General features: G+C 47.8%; 1 protein-coding gene across 9 annotated transcripts in view; it reads right to left on the reverse strand.

The window, feature by feature from the left end:
- The window catches only part of RYR1 (ryanodine receptor 1), a 213,709-nt gene that overhangs the window by 78,851 nt on the left and 111,208 nt on the right, over positions 1-23,650 (reverse strand). For all 9 annotated transcript variants that reach the window (XM_081921856.1, XM_081921862.1, XM_081921863.1 and 6 more), the window contains exons 43-62: positions 22,836-22,971; positions 21,449-21,635; positions 20,066-20,177; positions 19,710-19,830; positions 19,361-19,530; positions 16,823-17,043; positions 14,982-15,072; positions 14,145-14,285; positions 12,540-12,703; positions 11,168-11,246; positions 10,953-11,042; positions 9,849-9,989; positions 8,552-8,626; positions 7,553-7,628; positions 7,307-7,430; positions 5,953-6,068; positions 4,897-4,964; positions 2,802-2,923; positions 1,582-1,631; positions 1,238-1,298 (exon numbers count right to left, since the gene is read on the reverse strand). In XM_081921856.1, the coding sequence (XP_081777982.1) occupies positions 1,238-1,298; positions 1,582-1,631; positions 2,802-2,923; positions 4,897-4,964; positions 5,953-6,068; positions 7,307-7,430; positions 7,553-7,628; positions 8,552-8,626; positions 9,849-9,989; positions 10,953-11,042; positions 11,168-11,246; positions 12,540-12,703; positions 14,145-14,285; positions 14,982-15,072; positions 16,823-17,043; positions 19,361-19,530; positions 19,710-19,830; positions 20,066-20,177; positions 21,449-21,635; positions 22,836-22,971 (2,345 nt within the window). The remainder of the gene's footprint in view (positions 1-1,237; positions 1,299-1,581; positions 1,632-2,801; positions 2,924-4,896; positions 4,965-5,952; positions 6,069-7,306; positions 7,431-7,552; positions 7,629-8,551; positions 8,627-9,848; positions 9,990-10,952; positions 11,043-11,167; positions 11,247-12,539; positions 12,704-14,144; positions 14,286-14,981; positions 15,073-16,822; positions 17,044-19,360; positions 19,531-19,709; positions 19,831-20,065; positions 20,178-21,448; positions 21,636-22,835; positions 22,972-23,650) is intronic.

A 23,650-nucleotide genomic window follows, 5' to 3' on the forward strand; every position in this document is an offset into this window, starting at 1 on the left:
GAAGCCCAGGGCGGCAAACACATCCATCACAAGCAATTTTTAAAAGCATTCTAAAAAAAAAAACCACTAAAAACATTCTAAAAACAGGTATAGCTAAAAACATCTAAAGCAGCTGCAGTTTTAAAAAATCTTTTTTTTGTACATAAAAAATCTTTTTGGTTATGTTCCTATGCTACATAAGAAACATAACCAATCAAACATTTAACAGGAGAGTTAAGAATAGAACAAAATCTAGACCGTAAACAACTGAACGTAATTGGAAACAAAAATAACAAGAAGCATCTATGTGCAAACTCTGCAGAAAACATTTTGGTGAATGCAGATACACATTATTTAAATTCATTCATTCACACAAAACAGAGAGGAGAGGCAATCGTCTGTGAGCCATGCATCTTTATAGGTCTTCTCCCCAGGTGTGCACATGTGAGGGATTATTTGGGATTATTACTCACCTGGTTTATATAATAAAGCAAGAGAAAGATTTTTAGCACCTATAATGACAAGGTCCCCTGGCCAGAACCCCTCTGACATGATTTTATATCTCCTCGCAGACACAGATAAGTATGTGACCTGGCGTGTAGCACTCTTTGCAACTGCTGCTAGGAACATTAGCGCAAATTACCGTATTTTTTGCTCTATAAGACTCACTTTTTCCCTCCCAAAAAGTAAGGGGAAATGCGTGTGCGTCTTATGGAGCGAATACAGGCTGCGCAGCTATCCCAGAAGCCAGAACAGCAAGAGGAATTGCTGCGCAGCCATCCCTCTTGCTGTTCTGGCTTGTGAGATTCAGAATATTATTTTTTCTTGTTTTCCTCCTCCAAAAACTAGGTGCGTCTTATGGTCTGGTGCGTCTTATAGAGCGAAAAATATGGCATATAGCAAGGTAACCAAAAACTGTAAAGGAGATGAATTTATTTGACCCTATCTACATCAAGCTATATTCTATCTTTATCACCAAACTCTGAATATAATTGCACATTGTATTAATTAACATTATTTTTTAATATATTAGTGGCCATGTGATAATTTTAGCTTATAAATTTTATTGTTTAATGTCTTAACTTGTATATTACCGTACTTTTATAGCTCTGTTTAGAGAAGGTAACGTCTTGGTAATATAAATGTTTTACGTTTTTTTGTATCAATCCAGTATATTTTAATTGTTGAATGATTCTGTGTACATTGCGGCAGCCTTTGGCTACGTGCAATAAAACGGACTGACTGACTGACTACTCACCTGGCATCCAAAGAGCGGGCAAGGATGTGCAGGCAGTTAACCACAGCAGCGGCATCCGTCCCTGGAGGGAGACAGAAGACCCAGATTTAGGGCCTGGGGTCAGGAAAATGGACTAGATGCACAGGCTAGAGAAATACAGGTGGTGAGAGAAGCAAAAGGGCAGCATCTTTGTTCATGGCTGAGGTAGCACAGGGGCAGGGAAGTCAGGGTGCAGGAGGGAGAGCAGGCTCGTGGGTGCAAGAAACCCCCCACTGAGCCGACAAGAGGGAGGAGAAATGAAGAGGAGAGGAGGCTGAGACCACCTGCCCACCCCAGGACAGGAACAGAGAAAGGATGCAGCTTACCAAAGAGAGAGACCCGGTGCCTGACTAGGGCTGCCAGTTTGCAGAAAAGGCTGAAGGGCGGAAAAGAGAGAGGTAGAAGGAGAGAATGAAAGAGATTGTTGGAAAGAAGAGTGCACATCGATGGGGAAGAGGGGAGGGCGGGCGGGGAGGGGGACATGCCTCTACCTTCCTACATTCATGCACACAAAACCCATATGCCCGGCAAGAAGAAGAATGCAAGAGGCAGAATTCAGAGCTAAGGATCTGTTCACAAAACCACTGCCATTTGGTTGCAGATTGCAAAGAGTTGGTTTTCCCTAGGAAAGTGACGGAGCAAATGGAAAACCGCTTCCTAAGCATGGGACAAGTGCAGACGAGGTCTCCGAGTTGCTTCACACGCAACCTATCCCCCCCAAAACAGGTGTTCTCAAGTCTCAATAAAAAAATATTACACACATGTGCACAAAGACATGTGGCCTGAAATTAATTTTGGGAGGGAAGGGCTTAGGAGTTTTCAAGCAGAGACATTTGATTTGCAAAAAAATGTGACTTCATATCCTCTCTGCTTGATGGTTCCTCTCCCTTTCCCTCAACAAAATTCCCAGTCATGGATGCCGTTGGATCCAGGCTGTTGAGAGGGTTAATGGGTAAATACAACATTCAAATTTAGAAATTCTATTTGTAAATTATTATTGCCTTATAGTTAATACACAAGGCTTCCTCTCTCCTCAAAAAAAAGAAAAACCCCTCCAAAGTGTTATATTTCAAAGCTGAACTCTGCAAAATTTGAAATTTAAAAAGGAGTCCAATTCTGGCAAACTTTGCATTTGCAAAAGTTTCATCTCAGCTCTAACAAGAGCCATTTTCCACACATTACTGGCTAGCAAACCTTGGTTTGAACGTCTTCTCACAGCGAACCACTGCCTATCTGTATAACAAGCATATTTGCAAACACAAGTTTGTCCCCACTTGTTGTTTGCACCTTGCGCTTCTTCAAGGTTGCACCTAAGACAACCAACTTGAAAGTGTAACCCAGGCTTCCTCAACCTCAGCCCTCCAGATGTTTTGAGACTATAATTCCCATCATCCCTGACCACTGCTCCTGCTAGCTAGGGATCATGGGAGTTGTAGGCCAAAAACCTCTGGAAGGCCAAGGTTGAGGAAGCCTGGTGTAACCTTTTGTGCACACTTGAACACACAGACAAGCATCCAGTTCTTTCTGGCGTTTCTTAGGTACTCACCTGGTTATCATCTCCTTCTCCTTGTTGGAGGCATGGCCCCCGCTGCCTAGGACTTTGGCCGGTGTGGACAAGAAGTAGAGGCAGTGATTGGTGAAGTACTGGTTGATGAGGGGCAGCAGGATCTGAAAGGGGAGAATAATTATTAAATAAGATGACGTGCAGGTTTGTGATGTATTTTGGGCTGGGTTTAAACTCAAGAACGTCTGCTAGGACAAAGAGGCAGTCACCTCTCTCCTTCCCACTGGTTTGGGGTGGTGGTGGTTGGAATTACCTCCAGAACAGCAGAGGGCAGAGGGAGAGAGGGGAATCGTTCCATTGGGCAAGCAGAAACCCTTCTGCTAATGAAACCAGCTCCTTAGCATTACGTCGGATTCATCCCCATGTACAGTGGTACCTCGGGTTAAGTAATTACCGTATTTTTTGCTCTATAAGACTCACTTTTTCCCTCCTAAAAAGTAAGAGGAAATGTGTGTGCGTCTTATGGAGCGAATGCAGGCTGTGCGGCTATCCCAGAAGCCAGAACAGCAAGAGGGATTGCTGCTTTCACTGCGCAGCGATCCCTCTTGCTGTTCTGGCTTCTGAGATTCAGAATATTTTTTTTCTTGTTTTCCTCCTCCAAAAACTAGGTGCGTTTTATAGAGCGAAAAACACGGCAATTCATTCCGGAGGTCCGTTCTTTTTTTAAAATTATTATTATTCAAAGTTATAACAAAACATATTTTCCAAAAACATATCCTTATCCCCCCCATTTCCCCCCCCCCCACTCAGAAGGGTGGTGGGAATGGGTGATTGGCAGATGGCTATGATGAGCCTGTTGACGACTCTTAACGACTGCAATAGGTCTTACAGGAAAAAGCAAGTTTACGGACATAAATCTGACATCAGAAATCACAAGACAGAGAAACCAGTAGGAGAACACTTCAATCTCCCAGGACATTCCATACAAGATCTCAAAGTAGCTGTTTTACTACAAAGGAATTTCAGAAACAGACTGGAAAGAGAAGCTGCTGAATTGCAACTTATTACCAAACTTAAAACCATGGAGAGACCACCACCCTTCTGAGTAATACCCCTCCCCACCTTCTCACTATATAGAAGGGTCTGGTGACTTCTGTTTCAGTGTATCTGAAGAAGTGTGCATGCACACGAAAGCTCATACCAAGAACTAACTTAGTTGGTCTTTAAGGTGCTACTGGAAGGAATTTTTTTTGCTGAGTCGCAGTCATTTGAGACTATTTCCCTTAGGGGATAATTCACATAGTTATATGTTGTTCTGTAAATTAAGTTTGCCCTCAGGGATCTTATTGTGAACTGGATGATTGTAAGTAAACTAGTTTTATGCTAACTTTAATCAGCTGGTCGTGTCTATTCTTTTAGGAGGGATATAAAAAGGGATCGTACCAGAAATCCTAAATAGTGAGGCTCAGAAGAGCCTGCAACTAGCTAACCGCTATGTAATTTAAGAGGGGGGTTGTTTAACAACTCTGCTAAGTTATAGAACTTGCTGATGCAAGTTAGGAAGGATATCATAAAATAATACACCCTCTCCTGCCTCCCTAAACTTCCCCACAAAGGTTCTAGTTACAGGTAGGTAGCCATGTTGGTCTGCTGCAGTCGAAACAAAATTTAAAAAATCCTTCCAGTAGCACCTTAGAGACCAACTAAGTTTGTTATTAGTATGAGCTTTCGTGTGCATGCACTGAAGAAGTGTGCATGCACACGAAAGCTCATACTAATAACAAACTTAGTTGATCTCTAAGGTGCGACTGGAAAGAATTTTTTTATTTTATCCCCACAAAGGGTTATGTGCCCAGAACACTTCCGCTGTGTAATTTAAAAGGGGGGTTGTTTAACAACTCTGCTAAGCTATGGAACTTGCTGACGCAAGCTAGGAAGGATATCATAAAATATTATATCCTCTCCTGCTTCCCTAAACATCCCCACATGTCAAATGTGCAAATCACAAAAAATTCTGCTCCTGTTTTCAGTTCCGATGGAATTCACCAACATCGCTAAGTACAGCTGATGCTCTGTTTAGGGAGGGAAAACCTCCGCAGTCCCCAAGGGAAAGAGGAAGAGAGAAAGGTCAACTTACCTTGGCAAAGAACTTGATCTCTTGTTCATGAGGGGATTTCTCCACCCGGCCACTGCTTACCACGGCGTCTGAAGCAGGAAGAATCCCAGTGAGTTCCACCAAGGTGTGAGAAGCGGGAGGGATAAGGCACACTCACATGCAACAAATACACACACGTGTCCCTAACAATTGAGAAAAGGAGCCGGCTTCCAGAAAGCTGACTTACTGAGCATTCGTCCTGCCTGGTTAGCACAAAGTTCGCAGGGTGGTTTGAGTTATTTATTTATTGAGTATTAATCCCGATACCTTTGCACCAAGGCTAGGTGACATTGTGTCAAGCCAATGTTACCCCAGTGTGCAAAAGAAAATCCTATTCTGGGGGTGGGAGAGTGAGTTTGCTGCGCAAGGGCAACAGGTCAGCTTAATTGTGCAGCCCAAATTCGGTGGTACGGTGCTGAATCCCAGCCAAAAACAGGGACAGGTTGGAAGCATTCAAAACGGTTTGGTCTTTGCCCAGCGATCAGTAAAGGGCTCATCCAGACCTCATTCTGTGCCAAGTTTCTAGGCGCGGGTCCCAATGCTTTATGCTCTTTACTGCTGAGTCGGAGCAAATGGCAATCCGTACAAGACCTGATTTGCCATTTGTTGCAATTCAGCATTAAAGAGTGTGTTTTTTCCCCTGGGGAAAGCAGGGGAAGCACTTTGACATAGACCTTTGCCTAGAAAGCACAGTGAGGATGAGCCCAAAGCTTCAAAACAGACGCAAAGCCGGCTCACTTCCCAACCACATTTGACAAAGCGAATCCAGGTGTCCTTACTCCTATACACTAACATGCTCTAACCGCTGTCCCCTTCCCAGAACTGAGAACAGAACCCTGGAGTTCTGGCTCAACTGGCTTTGCTACACTAGTCTCCATTCCCATCCTAAGTGAGTTGAAACGGCTCATTCTAAAGCTCTCTTCTTCCCCATCCACAGGGTCCCTGGAAGTCTGGAGTGCTACAGGGGTCAGTGTGTAGCTCCTCACAGGTTCTGGAGGAAGCTACGGGGGTGGGGGGACATATTCACAGCTCCTTTACCCAGGTGGGCCACAAACTCCTGAGAGATGTCCATCCACTTCAGCAGCTGCTGCAGGAACCCATAGGCAAACCGCTTCTCAATGGACGATGTGTCCAGTTCCATGTCCTTCAAGCCCCTGCGAGAAATAAAGAGAATGGAGAGATAGTGAGACTGAGTATACATTACTAAGTATAGGGATTTAAATGTTACCACCAATACCTTGAACTTGACCCAGTAGCAGATTGGCAGCTAGAGCAAATCTCACAGGCAGGGTGGTTATCTCTAGAGCAGGCATCCCCAAACTCGGCCCTCCAGCTGTTTTGGGACTACAACTCCCATCATCCCTAGCTAACAGGGCAAGTGGTCAGGGATAATAATAATAATAATAATAATAATAATAATAATAATAATAATAATAATAATTTATTTATATCCCGCCCCAGCCACTCTGGGCGGCTTCCAACACATTATTAAAATACAGTAATGCCTCAAACATTAAAAGCTTCCCTAAACAGGGCTGCCTTCAGATGTCTTCTAAATGTCAGGTAGTTGTTTTATCTCTTTGACATCTGGTGGGAGGGCGTTCCACAGGGCGGGCAATACTACCGAGAAGGCCATCTGCCTGGTTCCCTGTAATTTGGCTTCTCACAGCGAAGGAACCACCAGAAGGCCCTCGGCGCTGGACCTCAGTGTCCGGGTAAAATGATGGGGGTGGAGACGCTCCTTCAGATATACTGGAATTGTATTCCTGGTATACTGGAATATACTGGAATTGTATTCCCAATTGTATATGATGGGAATTGTAGTCCCAAAATAGCTGGAGGGCCGAGTTTGTGGGTGCCTGCCCTGGAGCATGTAACATATGTTCCCCCATCTCTTTCCTTTCTTATACAGAAGCATTCCTTTTTTTGGGACGTGGGTGGCGCTGTGGCTTAAACCGCAGAGCCTAGGATTTGCCAATCAGGAGGTCGGCCGTTTAAATCCCCGCGACGGGGTGAGCTCCTGTTGCTCAGTCCCTGCTCCTGCCAACCTAGCAGTTTGAAAGCACGTCAAAGTGCAAGTAGATAAATAGGTACCGCTCTGGCGGGAAGGTAAACGGCTTTTCTGTGCGCTGCTCTGGTTCGCCAGGAGCGGCTTAGTCCTGCTGGCCACATGACCCGGAAGCTGTACGCCAGCTCCCTCGGCCAATAAAGTGAGATGAGCGCCGCAACCCCAGAGTCGGTCACGATTGGACCTAATGGTCAGGGGTCTCTTTACCTTTACCTATTCCTTTTTTATTGTCATCAGTGTGCATGTGCATGTGTGTGTGTGCGCGAGCTCGCACACCCACCCACGCACCACCACCCACCCCACCCCGTCTCCTTCCAGGCTCACCTTGTCACTGCATAGCCATTAAGCTGGAGGAATTTGAGCAACTCCTGGGCCTTTTCTCGGTCTCGGGCCTTCTCCTTGGCCGTCAGCGTATCGTAAGGCACCAGCAGGGGATGGGTGCCACCCCCTGGGGAGGGGGGAGAGAGAGAAAGAGGAGGCATGAAGCCTGCTGGGAGGGGGGAAAGGGGAGAGAACAACAGCCCCCGATAAAAGGAAAGGCAGAAAGAAGAAGAAGATGGAGAGGCTCACCTTTGGCTTCCAGTTCCAGCTTCTTCTTGCGCCCCCAGGTGTTGTGGTAGTTCTCAGCCAGCTGCTCTGCCATGGCCTGTGGAGAAAGACCAGTGATGGGGAGAGGAGAAGATGTGGTCAAAAGCGGCAGAAATTATATATTTGGGTAAGCTACGATGACTGAGGAATTTTCCCACTCTGCTTCAATAATAATAATAATAATAATAATAATAATAATAATAATAATAATAATAATTGGGGGACGCGGGTGGCACTGTGGGTAAAACCACAGTGCCTAGGACTTGCCGATCGTATGGTCGGCGGTTCGAATCCCCGCGGCAGGGTGAGCTCCCGTCTTTCGGTCCCAGCTCCTGCCCACCTAGCAGTTCGAAAGCACCCTTAAAGTGCAAGTAGATAAATAGGTACTGCTTTATAGCGGGAAGGTAAATGGCGTTCCGTGTGCTGCGCTGGTGCAGGCTCGCCAGAGCAGCAATGTCACACTGGCCATGTGACCCGGAAGTGTCTGCGGACGGCGCCGGCTCCCAGCCTCTAGAGTGAGATGAGCGCACAACCCTAGAGTCTGTCAAGACTGGCCCGTACGGGCAGGGGTACCTTTACCTTTACCTTTAATAATAATAATACCCCGCCCATCTGGCTGGGTTTCCCCGGCCACTCTGGGAGGCTTCCAACAGAACACTAAAATACAATAACCTATTAAACATTAAAAGCTTCCCCGAACAGGGCTGCCTTCAGATGTCTTCTAAAAGTCTGGTAGTTGTTTTTCTCTTTGACATCTGGTGGGACGGCGTTCCACAGGGCGGGTGCCACCACCGAGAAGGCCCTCTGCCTGGTTCCCTGTAGCTTGGCTTCTCGCAGTGAGGGAACCGCCAGAAGGCCCTCGGCGCTGGACCTCAGTGTCTGGGTAGAACGATGGGGGTGGAGACGCTCCTTCAGATATACTGGGCCTTTGAGGCTGTTTAGGGCTTTAAAGGTCAGCACCAACGCTTTGTGCTCACTCACCTGCAGCTCCCTGGAAAGGGTCACTCCAGACAGATCAATGGGCTGAGGGTTGTAGCCATGGCTGGGGTCATAGGTCTAAGGGGGACACATAAGAACAAAGACCGCTCACTGGGCGCCATTGCCTCCCCCACACCACCATCCCTGACTCCTTTCTCTTGTGCTAGGTCAAATTTTCTGGATGACCCTCTCCCGCATGAATGCTGGAAGCTGCCTTAGACAACTGGTCCATCCAATCTGGAAACAGTGGCTCATGTTCTCCTGTCCTGTCCCCTTTATAAAGATCTGAGGAATGAGATCACCACCCCACTCTTACTTACCATCGCAGGCCGCCCATCTGCGGCCACATTGTTCTTTCTTTTATCAGATCAAAATGATCAGACAGCAGTAAAGGTTGCTAGGTTTATCCAGGGTGCAGTGAGATTAAGGGCCACTATCTGAACGATAATCTTGGTCATATGATTGCCCTTTTTACCCATTGTTGTCTTTTTAATTGTCTATATTGCTTGTTTTATGTTGCTATGGCTGTTGGCTGATGCGAATGAAGTTTATCTATCTATCATCTGGAGGGCCCGAGGAAATAATAATAATAATAATAATAATAATAATAATAATAATAATAATAATTTATTTATACCCCGCCCATCTGGCTGGGCTTCCCCAGCCACTCTGGGAGGCTACCAAAAAATATTAAAATACTGTAGTACATCAAACATTAAAAGCTTCCCTAAACAAGTTGAGGAAGTCTGAGCTCCTCCCTAAATTGCAACTTTTCAAAGTGTGGGTGAATCTATACACAGAAAAAGTCAGAAATTATATCGGGAAGGGATATAAGGTCAGCTTTCCCCCCTCGTCTCTTTGCCACAGCAACACGTTCCCTGCCTTGTTGCATTTGGTTCCTTGACTCCTTGCTTCTTGATCCTCGGACCCCTGACTTTGTGACTCCTTGCTTTCGGACCCTCGGACCTTTGGCTTCTTGACTCCCGGCTCTCTGACCCTCGGACTCTTGGCTTCCTGACTCCTGGCTTCTGAGCTCCCGTTCCTGCTCCCACCCCGCCATCTTGCCCCCGGTCCCAACGTCCCTAGCAGGGACTTTGATCGCCCATGAACCGGACCGTGACAGAAGGAGGAAATAGGAAAGGGTTGTTTAAGAACCCACACAACCCTCTCAAAATTGTGGCCTCCCAAGGGGCTTTTCATTTTTTTTAAAAAAAGCATTTAGGGCAAGAAACATGTAGTATTTCCCCTTAGTTCCAACCCCCAGATGTTCTTTCTCCTCCTAAGACACTTCGGGACAAACCTGGGTTGTTTGTGAGATCTTGCGGGTCTTTTTCTTCTCGGTCTTCTCCTCTTCGCCCTCCCGGGCCTTCTCAACAGTCCACTCCCAAGCGATCATGGCCTTCAGAGACTCCTTGATGGGCCAGCGGTAAATTTCCTTATCCTACAGAAAGGGAACCGTGATGTTAAATTTTGGACAGAGAAGGAGAGAAAGGACTATGGCGAAGAATTACCGCATTTACTCAAATCTAATGCTCACCTTTTTTTGGCCAAATTAGGTTTGCGAAAATTAAGGTGTATGTTAGATTCAATGGCGCTTTAGACGGTACGCTTTGGTAAATACGGTACGCTTTGGTGCCCCATTCAGTGGCGTAGCGTGGGGGGTGCAGGGGGGGCTGGCCGCACCGGACGCAACATCTGGGGGTTAGGGTTAGGGGGTGCAAATCCATGGGTTAGGGGGCGCAAATTACTTGCCTTGCCCCGGGTGCTGACAACCCATGCTACGCCACTGGCCCCATTACATCCTGAGAAGACTATTATGGTCCTCATATCTGGCCACATAAGAGGAGAGCTCTTTGACAAGGTGACTGATAACCAACTGAATATTTTTAGTCAAATCTCCACCCCCCACTCACCATTCCCCCCTCGACCTCTTTCCCCCTTTTTTTCCTAATGTAACACTAACGTCTCAACAAATAAAACTGATCTGTAAAAAATGTAACTTGAAAAAAAGACATTGCACATACTTTCGTAAACCAAGAAAATCTTTAATAAAAATATGTATCTGCAAGCAAGAAATCCAATTTTCATCTCTTCATTTGAAAGTGTTATAACATTCCTAATCTTGTAATCAGCTGGATTCCTAACATTTTAATGATACAAAATATTCATCTGCTACCTGAATAATTATTTCTGCTTTAAAATGCTATTCCCTCCCAAGAAGGTTTAGTCTGATGGACAGTGCCAACATCCTATTTTTAAGATGCATTTTCTTTTGGTCTGAAATTCTAAATTTCAGATTCAGTTGGTCTGCAAGCGTCAGAATTCTGCGACATTTGCCTTTAGCTTGCAACTGGACTCGGGAGTCAAATGGTTCTACCCGGCTTTTACAGGGTGCAATATTTACCTTTTCCGAGAACGTTTTATAAGGGCGCAGCATGGGGTTCGTCTTAGCCTCTTCGTCGACCACCTCGCCAAACGACCAGTTATTCTGAATCTGCAAGTGGGAGATCAAATGGCGTTATATCCATTTATTTCCAGGCAGAGTGAGGCAGAGAGCCTCATCTTCCTGGAGCTTGGAAGGTGTGTGTGTGTGTGTGGGGTCACTTGGAGGCTCCTTACCTTGTCAAAGGCCCACTTCTCATGGGTATACTCAGCATACTTGTTGATGAAAGAGTCCAGCCTCTCAGGAATGATGACGCTGCAAGAAGGAACGTTTTCATCAGATGCGAGGGAGAAGCGACAGGCAGGAGCAGTGCCCATACCCGGCCCTGCAATGTTTAATCATTCCCGCCCACTCTCAGCGCTGGATTCTGCAGCCTGGAATAAATCCAGGGGAGGAAGGAAATACTGAAGGAGTTGGAGGGCGTTTTTAGCAGGGAGCAGAAAGTATTAGAATTCCTGCTCCATGATTGCAGTCATGGGATTGTTGTCTATCACATGACTGTATATGTTTTGACTCCATAGAGTGGGAAGTGAGGGAGACAGGATGTTTGTGTTACTGTGTTCTGTGAAGTGGGACTATTGTCCTTTGTTCTTTTTCTCTTTGCTGTCGGATGCTAGAGAGAGAGGGAGCCATGTTGCAGTGCTCCGTCTGTGTTTATATGTAAATAAAGTAGATTAGCCAAAATGCTGAGGTCTGTCACGCGAACTTCGCAGACTCTGTGGATCCCTAAGTGTGCTGGTGTCTGTTGGCATCGATCGCTGTGATGTTTGGGCTGAAGAAAGCTTATGAAGCTCCCGAACGATCGACCAGGAGGGAGAGAACATGCCAGTCGGGCATGTGTCTCTACCAGGATCCTACTCAAGTGTAGGACATGCTCCTGACAGAAAGGCTAAATCCCTCTTCCCCTCTTTCAATCTTTCCCTAAAAGTTCACTGTCTATCCCTGCACTGGCATTACCTCAGCAGGCCTGCTAACATTTACGTTTATCTTCATTACGCCACAGATCTCCCGCCTTTCCTTCAAGGAGCTACAAGTGGTATACACGTCCTCCCCGTTTTGCTCCTCACAACAGCCCTGTGAGGTAGGTTAGGCCTGAGAGATGATGACTAGTGTGAGCTTCATGGCCAAACGTGGATTTGAATCAGCATTCTAACCACTACGCCACATGCGTCCTTCTGTACTGAGAAGGAGCGTCTCCACCCCCATCGTTCTGCCCGGACGCTGAGGTCCAGCTCTGAGGGCCTTCTGGCGGTTCCCTCGTTGCAAGAAGCCAAGTTATAGGGAACCAGGCAGAGGGCCTTCTCGGTGGTGGCACCCGCCCTGTGGAACGCCCTCCCACCAGATGTCAAAGAGAAAAACAACTACCAGACTTTTAGAAGACATCTGAAGGTAGCCCTATTTAGGAAAGCTTTTAATGTTTAATAGATTATTGTATTTTAATATTCTGTTGGAAGCCGCCCAGAGTGGCTGGGGATACCCAGCCAGATGGGTGGAGTATAAAGAATAAATTATTATTACTATTATTATTATTACTTAAACATCACTCACTTGAGGGTCTCCACAGGCTTGGGGTCAAAATTGCCCTCAGCATCCACAGACGCCTTCTTCTCTGTCTTAGATGAGTAGCTGGCATCCACGTAGTCAGGGGGGAGGGCACCCGCAATGGCACACAGGCAGGGCATGGCAAGCTTGTACAGGTCAGGGTCAAATTTCTGGGCACCGTGAAAGAGAGAAGCAGAGGTAGGGTGAAGTGGCAGACAGAAAAGAAGACGACCTACATGTTAGGATATTTCCGTTCCACCCTAAAAGGGAGCAGGCTTGTGAATCACAGAGTCTGCGTATTTCCTGTGCACAGGATGTTTATGTTTGCTATTGCTTTCGTTTTCTCTCTCTGTGCCAGAACACGCTAGCAGGCGGTCATGTTGGTTCTTTGTTCTAACCAACGCTGAATAAACATTCTAAATGATACCCTCCTGAGTGCAACTTTCGCTGTGTGAATTCTGCTGATAGAGTGTGCATCAGCCCAGGAATGCGGCAATCTATTTCTGGAGCTCATGCCGCTAATTGCTGATACTGTATCTACGGGAGATTGATGGACGTCCGGAGACGACGTGGAGGCAGTGATGGCCTTTGTCTCCCTGGCAGTATCCCAACACTACATTCCTGGCCATTCCCCACCCTCCCAGCTGAGTTGCCCTTGGCAGTAACCTCTGCTGACAGACACTCATAGCCAAGGGCAGCCAGGAAAGAGGGAGACAGATCAGCTGGAAGCCAAAGGTCAGAGGCCAAGTCAAGAAGGCTAAATGCTTGAGCCAGTCAGCCTGAAGGCTGGTCACATAGTAGGGCATGGGAAGACACTTTAAATATGTTATTATTGGTACATAAGGCCTTATACAGCTTGGGACCAGGCTCCCTCTGTCATTTTATGGAATAATCATCGTAAGGTAAAAAAGGTAAAGGACGCCAGGACGGTTAAGTCCAGTCAAAGGCGACTATGGGGTTGCAGCGCTCATCTCGCTTTCAGGCCAAGGGAGCCGGCGTTGGTCCACAGACAGCTTTCCAGGTCATGTGGCCAGCAGGACTAAACTGCTTTTGGAGCAACGGAACACTGTGTCAGAAACCAGAGCACACGGAAATGCCGTTTACCTTCCCACTGCAGCGGTACCTATTTATCTACTTGCACTGGTGTGCTTTCGAACTGCTAGGTTGGCAGGAGCTGGGACAGAGCGACGGGAGCTCACTCCGTCGTGGGGATTCAAACCGCCGGCCTTCTGATCGGCAAGCCCAAGAGGCTCAGTGGTTTAGACCACAGCGCCACCCGCATTACCTTCATCGTAGGAATGGCTTTGTTTGGTGTGGTGTGTAATTTTCTGCATTTTATATCGTGTCTTATTTTACTGCAAAACACTTCACAACAGTGGCGTAGCGTGGGGGGTGCAGGGGGGGCCGGCCGCACCGGGCGCAACATCTGGGGGTTAGGGTTAGGAGGCGCAAATCCACAGGTTGGGGGCGCAAATCCACGGGTTAGGGAGCGCAAATTACTTGCCTTGCCCCGGGTGCTGACAACCCACGCTACGCCACTGCTTCACACATCACCCAATTCCCAGGCTGACCCAATGGATCCTACTTGAGATCAAAGGTACAACTGCTTACCTTGTGGGACAGAGACTCAAAAATGCCCCAGAAGAGCTTCCGGGTCAGGTGAAGCTCCTCCTCAGAGGTGACCCCATAGTTGGCCCAGCCAGTGGGAAGGCAGTAGTACTTCCAGCAACGCTCGTAATGATTGGTCAGGAGCTGGGCAGGGTGGAGAAAAGGAGTCAGCAGGGAGAGGGGCTTCCCGTCAAGAACACAATTTTCTTCATCCTCCAAACCAGCCTTTGTCAACCTGGTGCCCTCCGAAGTTTTAGACTACAAGTCCTATTGGTTCAAACCAGCGCAGCCATGCTAGCTGGGCCTGATGGGAGTTGTAGTCCAAAACACCTGGAGGGCACCAGGTTGGCAAAAGCTGCTGCAGACAGCCTGGTGTGTTCCATATGACAACATCCCCAACCCCCCACATGCACTGCTATAATAATAATAATAATAATAATAATAATAATAATAATAATAATAATAATAATAATTTATTATTTGTACCCCGCCCATCTATCTGGTTTCCCCAGCCACTCTGGGCGGCTTCCACAAAGACCAAAAATACACTAAGATGTCACACATTAAAAACGTCCCTTAACAGGGCTGCCTTAAGATGTCTTCTGAATGCCAGGTAGTTGTTTATCTGGCGGGAGGGAGTTCCACAGGGTGGGTGCCACCACTGAGATGGCGCTCTGCCTGGTTCCCTGTAGCTTTGCTTCTCGCAATGAGGGAACCACCAGAAGGCCCTCGGTGCTGGACCTCAGCGTCCGGGCAGAATGATGGGGGTGGAGACGCTCCTTCAGGTATACAGGACTGAGGCCGTTTAGGGCTTTAAAGGTCAACACCAACACTGCTCACCTTCAGAGACATCTTTGCAAACTCATTGAGGATGGGCACATCAAATACCAGCCGGCGCAGGAGGTGCTGAAGCATGGAGGGCCTGATATACCTGGAAAAATAGCCCGCAATGAAATTCCGTGTTTGGGGGACCAAAAATATTAAGGAGCAGAGGTAGGGCAGCTTATAGGAATGATGGTTCTGACACCTGGTCAACCTCTTAAGTGTATTTGTATGGAGGGACCAAGCTTCCTCAGAAGGAACATCGACTGTGGCTAGCCAGATAGATACAAAGGCCATATAGATCCAGATGCAGTCAGAGCATATATAGAGACAAAGAGACAGAACTATAGCATGCGAAGGAGAGAGAGAAATAGTCACTACAGGTCCTGATGTGAGCATTGACTCAGCAGAGGCAAATCAGGACAAAAGTACCCTGGACAGCTCCATACAGGGCTCACCTTGAAAAATGACTTCCAGTAGCACCTTAAAGACCAACTAAGTTAGTTCTTGGTATGAGCTTTCGTGTGCATGCACACTTCTTCAGATACACAGTGTATCTGAAGAAGTGTGCATGCACACAAAAGCTCATACCAAGAACTAACTTAGTTGGTCTTTAAGGTGCTACTGGAAGGAATTTTTTTTGTTTTGACTATGGCAGACCAACACGGCTACCTATCTGTAACTTGAAAAATGAGTGAGAGCAAAGCTTAGAGGTTGCTTCAACAACATTCACTCTCAGACCAAGCTTTATACACCAGCTCTGTCTCATTCCCCCCCCCCCCAATTTTCTCTCTCTCTTTTTTAAAGGGGCACAGCTTTCTCCAGCCGTCGTTTACTCCAGTGCAACAAGGAAGACTCAGGTTGCATTGGTGTAATGCAACGGGCCGGAGGGGTAGAAGAAGAAGATTTTGGATTTGATATCCCACTTTATCACTACCCAAAGGAGTCTCAAAGCAGCTAACAATCTCCTTTCCCTTCCTGCCCGACAACAAACACTTTGTGAGGTGAGTGAGGCTGAGAGACTGCAGAGAAGTGTGACTGGCCCAAGGTCACCCAGCAGCTGCATGTGGAGGTGCAGAGACACGAACCCGGTTCCCCAGATTACGAGTCCACCGCTCTTAACCACTACACTACACTAGCTCTGTGAGCTCCTCTTGTGCAAATGCTTCCTCCTCTGAATTCCTCCTCCCAATCTGAATCCCCAGTCTCATTCCCCGAAGAAGGGGAGTCTAACCCCAGCCATGATGAAGAAGGAATTCAAGGTCTGCCCAACTTCCAGAGTTGAAGAGGCAAGTTGTTCACCTGTTGGAATGGTGCTCCATAGTTTTGGGGCCACCCTGAGAAGTCCCCGTCATCATTTGCATTCACCTACCTAACTGATCTTGGGACGCGGGTAGCGCTCTGGGTTAAACCACAGAACCTAGGACTTGCCGATCAAAAGGTCGGCGGTTAGAATCCCCGCGACGGGGTGAGCTCCTGTTACTCAGTCCCTGCTCCTGCCAACCTAGCAGTTCGAAAGCACGTCAAAGTGCAAGTAGATAAATAGGTACCACTCCGGTGGGAAGGTAAGCGGCGTTTCCGTGCGCTGCTCTGGTTCGCCAGAAGCGGCTTAGTCATGCTGGCCACATGACCCGGAAGCTGTACGCCGGCTCCCTCAGCCAGGAAAGCGAGATGAGCGCCGCAACCCCAGAGTCGTCTGTGACTGGACCTAACGGTCAGGGGGGTCCCTTTACCTTTACCTTACCTAACTGATCTTAAGGGCGGGCATTCAAGAAGGACCCCGAAGGACGTGAAGGCAGTGCTTCCGGTAACCCAGGGCATAAAAGGTCTACCCTGAAGTTAGGGCCCCTCCTCAATACCTGCACAGTGCCATGAGGCACTCTTCAATGACGTCACGCTGCGCTTTGGTGAGGGAGCGCCCCCGTGATAGCCGGTAGATGGTGTGCAGCATGGAGTCCACCATGATGGCCCGGTGCTCGGTGCCGGCGAAAAGGGGGGCACACTTGGTGATGAGGGGCAGCACTGCCAGGCACAGGTAGCGATTCATGGCCAGCGCCATCTCTGTGGTGCTGAAGGCAGCCTGAGGTGGGAGAAGGGAAAAAGTCAGAAGCGTGGGAGAGGAGAAGGGCCTGTCAGTTTGCATTTCTTAGTGCAGAAAATATTGATCTGATTTCGTTATATATCAAGAAGATTTTTAAGTACCGTATTTTTTGCTCTATAAGACTCACTTTTCCCCGTATTTTTTGCTCTATAAGACTCACTTTTCCCCGTATTTTTTGCTCTATAAGACTCACTTTTTCCCTCCTAAAAAGTAAGGGGAAATGTGTGTGCGTCTTATGGAGCAAATGCAGGCTGTGCAGCTATCCCAGAAGCCAGAACAGCAAGAGGGATTGCTGCTTTCACTGCGCAGCAATCCCTCTTGCTGTTCTGGCTTCTGGGATTCAGAATATTTTTTTTTTCTTGTTTTCCTTCTCCAAAAACTAAGTGCGTCTTATGGTTTGGTGCATCTTATAGAGTGAAAGATACGGTATACGTTTTTGAAAAAACAAGTCATTCCTGTTGGGAATGGTGGGAGAAGACATTGACAAGAATGACCAGAAACTGTTCTTATAGACAACAACGGCGGCGAGGTTATTGCTGGCTCAGGTATGGAAACAGCAAAAATTGCCTACAATAGAAGAATGGCAGTACAAGGTTATGGAGTATGCAGAAATAGCCAAATTAACAGCAAAAATTTGACATCAGGGGGATGAAACATATCAAAAAGAATGGGAAAAATTTATGTTATATATAGAGAAGATGATGTGAAATAGGGAAACCAGTAGAATTATAACAATATCTCATAATAGGAAAATACAAGAATTTTACTGGATAATAATATCAAAATGAATTAAAAATGGATTATTATTGAACAATATTTGTGAATGAATATAGACAGACAGCAAGAATTTGTATATATAGATAGATATATTTGTTTACGGACATTTAATGGAAAAAATGAAAAAGAGCAATCTTATGGAAAATTGACAAAGACAATGTGAAAAGTCAAAGAGGACAACAAAAAAGCCAGAAGAAGGAAGGAGGGAGGTCAGCTCGGGGGAGCAAGAACAAATGTGAAATATAATGTATGTGTATGTACAGTATGTAACTAAAAATTCAATAAAGATCATCTGAAAAAAGAAGAAGATCTGATTTGTAGAGATCTTTCCTATTCTAATTAATTCTGGAGGGTTCTTCGAACTGGATGAAATATAATTGCCCAGAAATAGTGCTTCAGGTTAAGAACTTTGCTTCAGGATGAAAAATATGGTAATTCCATCCAACATATAGTGGTACCTCGGGTTACATACGCTCCAGGTTACATACACTTCAGGTTACAGACTCCACTAACCCAGAAATAGTGCTTCAGGTTAAGAACTTTGCTTCAGGATGAGAACAGAAATTGTGCTCCAGAGGCGCGGCAGCAGCAGGAGGCCCCATTAGCTAAAGTGGTGCCTCAGGTTAAGAACAGTTTCAGGTTAAGTACGGACCTCCGGAACGAATTAAGTACTTAACCTGAGGTACCACTGTATCGGAAGTGTTAGAATACTGCAGGATTTGACAAGTGGGCAGCTGATGTTAAAGGATAATAAATTAAAATTAACAAAGAAATGATTGTGATATAGGGAATGGAATGTGAATTAGAAATGATTGGGGAAGCAATGCAGAAACAAAAGGAAATTATGGGCACACCGAAAACGGAGTGTGGGAAGTCAATTCCCGGAAAAATTGTACTAAATTTGTTTTCATCTGTGGTGGATTTTAAATTTTTTTAAGTAATTTGTAAAAAGTTCCCAATCTTCCCTTGAAGTCATGATTATCCTTCTCACGAAATTTATGTGTCAACTTTGCCAATTCTGCATAACTCATACATTTTCCTTGCCATTGTTCTTTCACTGGGACTTCCTTGAGGTTGTTGCTTTTGGACAATCAAGTGGTATATTAATTTATAATCACTCAAACAAACAAACAAACAAACAAACTGCTAAGTTGTGGGTGAACATATCAGACGACACAGTGATTCTTCAAACCTCTCGTTTATTCACAGGCCAGAACAGAACTGAACTGAAGGGTTCAGTCAGCCTGCTTATATAGAGCTCCAGTACAACGCAACTGTAACCACTTTCAGTAACTATCCAATCACTGAATGTCACTTTCGATCTCTTATTTGCATACCTATCTACAGTATCCCCCTGCTGGCCAAGGGTGAGAACTTCAGTACATAACACAAACAAAGTCCAGCATCTGGATTTCATAGTGCCCAGTCAGATGCCCCAATGGGAAGCCCCCGAGCATCAGTCTCCCCCTCATGTGATTCCCAGCCAATAGTATTCATCCCATCCTACCCCAGCACTCACCGTGTCCAATGAGGCGGCGGCTCTCATGTCAGGCAAGAAGCCCACCTCCAGCACGCTGAGAAGGAAGTCCTGGTTGTCGATGCCGTAGACCCGGTCCAGGAACAACACCATGGGTGCCTTGTGGTCAGGCACAAAGCTTGCGGACATCTTGGGCTCGACAACGCTGCCGTCTACGCATGGGCAAGAGAAGACCATTAGCGGGTGGAGGAGAGCAAGCCGGGCTTCCGGAAGCCGGTTGGGGTGGGGAAAGCAAGGCAGACAGAGGAAGGAGCAGCAAGTGCACATGGAAGGTTCCGGAAGGGCCCGGAAGATTCTCGGGACCAGGAAAGGTCCCGCCCGGCCACCCTACCTTTGCCAAACGATGGGATCTGCAGAGGTAGACTGATGACCCCGACCAGATCCTCCAGGGGCACCAAGGAGCGCAAGATAGCCCTGATTCTGAGGGCTTCGCCTTTTCCGGCCTGGATGAGCTGTTTGGATAGAAGGAGGCAAGGCGTGAGGAGGAGCCAGTTGGTTAGGGACCTGATCCAATGCCCACTTTGGAAGAAAGGATGATTGGGGGGCGGGGTTGAGAGCCAGCAGAGGACTGTGCTGGAGGGTGGGTGGGATCAGTGCAAGGTGAAATGTTGTGGGGGGGGTTGGGGGGGTGAAGTGGGCTATCTCTAGCATTGCAGACAGTGAAGGGAGTGGAGCGGAGCTGCTTACATGCATCTCAGGGGCGCAGCGCCCCAGCAAATCGATGAGGGCGGCATAGAAGGACATGATTGCATTGCCCAAATGCACCCGGTTCTCTTCGTGGGATTCCTCTCCCCCAAATCTGGTAGAGAGAGAAAAAGAGAGAGTAGGGAAAGGGAAGAGGGAGCATCAGCCGTCCATGCAGTGAAGGTGGGGAGCATGGGGGGAGGGGCAAAATAATGAAGCCCTACCCCTAAACAAACAAACAAACAAACAAACAAACAAACAAACAAACGTGAGAGTAGGGAAAAGGAATGAATACTTGTCACTAAGTGTGTGTGAAAATGAAGTTGCAGCCAGAAAGCTCGGACAAGTGGTCACCATGTCAGCAGAGTGCAGAATATGGCCACATGCTGCTCCTCTGCTCAATGCGCTGAGAAACAAGGGAGCCTCTGCTCCTCCTGCTGTTGCTGGAGAAACAGAACAATTTTGCCTCCGCCTTCACCATCCTTTCCAGCCCGTCCCAGTTTAACAGGAGCTGTTAAATTGGAAAGGGGTGCAGCTCAGTGGCGCTGCCGCCACCTGTTTGCAAGCAGACTGTCCTTGGCATCTTCAATCCCTGGGAATGTCCTGGAGAAGCACTGCCAGTCAGTGTAGACAACACAGAGTCAGATGGACCAGGCATAAAGCTGCTTCATAGATACCTCCAGGCTAAGACCTTTAGTTCAGTGGCTGCGCGTGTACTATGCATGCATAAGGTCCCATGCTCAATCTCCAGGTAGGCTAGGAATGTTCCCAGGCCAAACTGCCACTGCCAGTCAGTGTAGGCAGTACTGAGCTACCGTATTTTTCGCTCTATAGGACGCACCAGACGATAAGAAGCACCTAGTTTTGCGGGGAGGAAAACAAGGGGGAAAAATTGAATCCCAGAAGCCAGAACAGGAAGAGGGATCTGGCTTCTGGGATACTGTGTGGCTGTTCTGGCTTCTGGGGTAACCGCGCCAAGCCTCTTCAGGGCGGTGGGATGAAGGCTCCCCCTGCCTGGAAGGAGCTAAGGCAGAAGCCAGGACAGGTGCGTTGCTGAAGGGGCTCTGCGCACCTCTACCTCTCTGTGCAGCGCCATTCACCCCATAAGACGCACTCACATTTCCCCTTACTTTATAGGTGCATCTTATGGAGCGAAAAACGTGCGTCTTGTGGAGCGAAAAGTACGGTAGATGCAAAAATGGTCTGATTCAGTTTAGGGCCTGCTTCTATGTTCCTATGAACTGGGCTGCATACCCTCTGGTTCAAGGATGGGGTCCGTGTCCCTGGAATGTGTCTGTTAACTCTATGCCCTGCACACCCAAATTACTCAATGAGCCTGCCCTCCCCGTCAGCATGCACAGTGCCCTTGACCCTCCCTTCACGCACAGCTCCCGGCGGCGATCTTTCTTGACCGTCGGCCCGTCGCGGGCAGGATCCTGCGAGATCTGGATGGCCTCCTCAATGGCGGCCAACAGCCCATTGCCACCTTCACCCCGTAGGGCGGGGCCAAAACACTCAGGGCGCCGGATCAACAAGCGAACCACCACGTTGGCGTTCTCTTCCACACTCTCACCTGCGGGGAAGAAGGGAGAACGTTGCATGAACGGGGACAGGAAGCATGGGGGTGGGAGGAAGGTTTCTGCATATACACATAAAATTGTAAGGCTGTCGTCATGTTGCAATTCGCATTGCCACCTAGAGAGGTGAGATGAAGGGGAGGGAGTTGGGGAGAGCTGGGAGGGGAGGTTTGGACAAACTGGAAGGGAGGTGTAAAGGGATGGGAGTCGTAAGGGAAGGGGGGTTGGCAAAGGGGTTGGTGCACAGGTAGGCTTGGTAACCGAAGCAAGCAGGCATCAGCCCCTAGTTCCACATATTTTTGCCACAGAAGCACCTGGTGGAAACTCTACTGTCTTCGTTATTTCAGCTTTGACTTGCTTCCACAAAGTAAGGATTATACAGTGGTACCTCGGGTTAAGTACTAAATTCGTTCTGGAGGTCCATTCTTAACCTGAAGCACCACTTTAGCTAATGGGGCCTCCTGCTGCCACTGCGCTGCCAGAGCACGATTTCTGTTCTCATCCTGAAGCAAAATTCTTAACCCGAGGTAATTTTTCTGGGTTAGCGGAGTCTGTAACCTGAAGCGTATGTAACCTGAAGCATATGTAACCCGTGGTACCACTGTATTTCTTATGGTTATGGCACAAGGTTTAGAAACATGTGGGGTATGCCCAGTGCCAGTTCAGAATCTGGATGAAGTCTTGGAAGGGATATTGGAGGGGGAAAGAAAGGCTGGTCTGTGACATCTGTTGGGGTAGATGAGGCCCACTGGCTAACCCGTGTTCTAAGCATTATATACACACCTCATCTCTTTCGTCAATCACTTGCTTCCCCCCAAAATTAACCCTGGGTCCGCCTAATGAAATCTGCAGCAACCTATGTCCTGTGCAGGTTTTGCCAACCTGGTGCCTTCCAGAAGTTTGGGAGGACAACTGTCATCAGTTTAAAACATCTGGGGGAGACTCCAGGTTGCCAGAAGCTGCTCCAGTGCAACTCCAACACAATCCAAATTTAGCAGCGACTCCTCCATTCTCGGAACCCGCCATTTTGAAGACATTGATGGCAAAGGAAGGCAGACCCCCGCTAGAGCGAGCGAAATAATACAGCCCGCTGTGTACTCTGGGTCAGTGAGTGATGAAGAGTGGACTTGCTCTTCTGGACCCTGAATTATCTGTGTAACCACCTGTGTTAAGAGCCCATCCACCGCCAAGCTCACCGTTGACGAAGACAGTGAAGCGCAGGAAGTCGAGGTAACGCTCGCCTCCACAGGGGTTCCAGCCAATGTCGGGGTATCCCTTGGAGAGCAGCATGGGGCAGCTCTGGAGGCCGGCCCCGGCTAGGTACGTCACCACCTGGGGAAGCAAGGGAGAGTGCAAGGCTTGATGGCAAAGCTCCAGTCCTTCCATGCCTTTTTCCACAGGGCATCCACCCCGATGGAGCAAAATGGTGAAGGACCAGATTCATGACTGGGATAATTCACCCTCCTTTCCCTGGACTGAAAAAAAGGCTATGCTCATAACTACCGTATTTTTCGCTCTATAGGACGCACTTTTCCCCCTCCAAAAATGAGGGGGAAATGTGTGTGCGTCCTATGGGGCGAATGCAGGCTTCAGGAAGCGATCTGCAAGCCTTCGGAGTGCGGCGGGAGTGCCCGTCGGGCTACGAAGGCTTGTGGATAGCAGCCTGCAGCCCAAAGCCCGTGGAGTGCAGCGCTGTGCATCCCGCCTTCAGGCAGCTATCCGCAAGCTTTCAGAGCCTGGCAGGCTTCGGGCAGCTATCCCCAGCGCTTGCTGCCACTCCCGGACCTGTTCTGGGGACTGGGGTCAGGGGAAGCTCGGGCTTCCTCCGCCCCAGGCCCGCAACTAAAAACGAAGCCGCGCGCAGCCTCTCCCGGCTGGAGAGGTTGTGCATGGCTAAAGAGGAAGCCAAGACAGCCAGCGGGATGGATCCTGCTGGCTGTCTTGGCTTCTTTGCTTTTTGGGGCTGGGGGGGGGGGGAATAAATATTTTTTTCTTTATTTCCCTCCCAAAA

Source organism: Podarcis melisellensis (genome assembly GCF_964234715.1).
Source record: "Podarcis melisellensis genome assembly, chromosome: 8".
NCBI lineage: Eukaryota > Metazoa > Chordata > Lepidosauria > Squamata > Lacertidae > Podarcis > Podarcis melisellensis.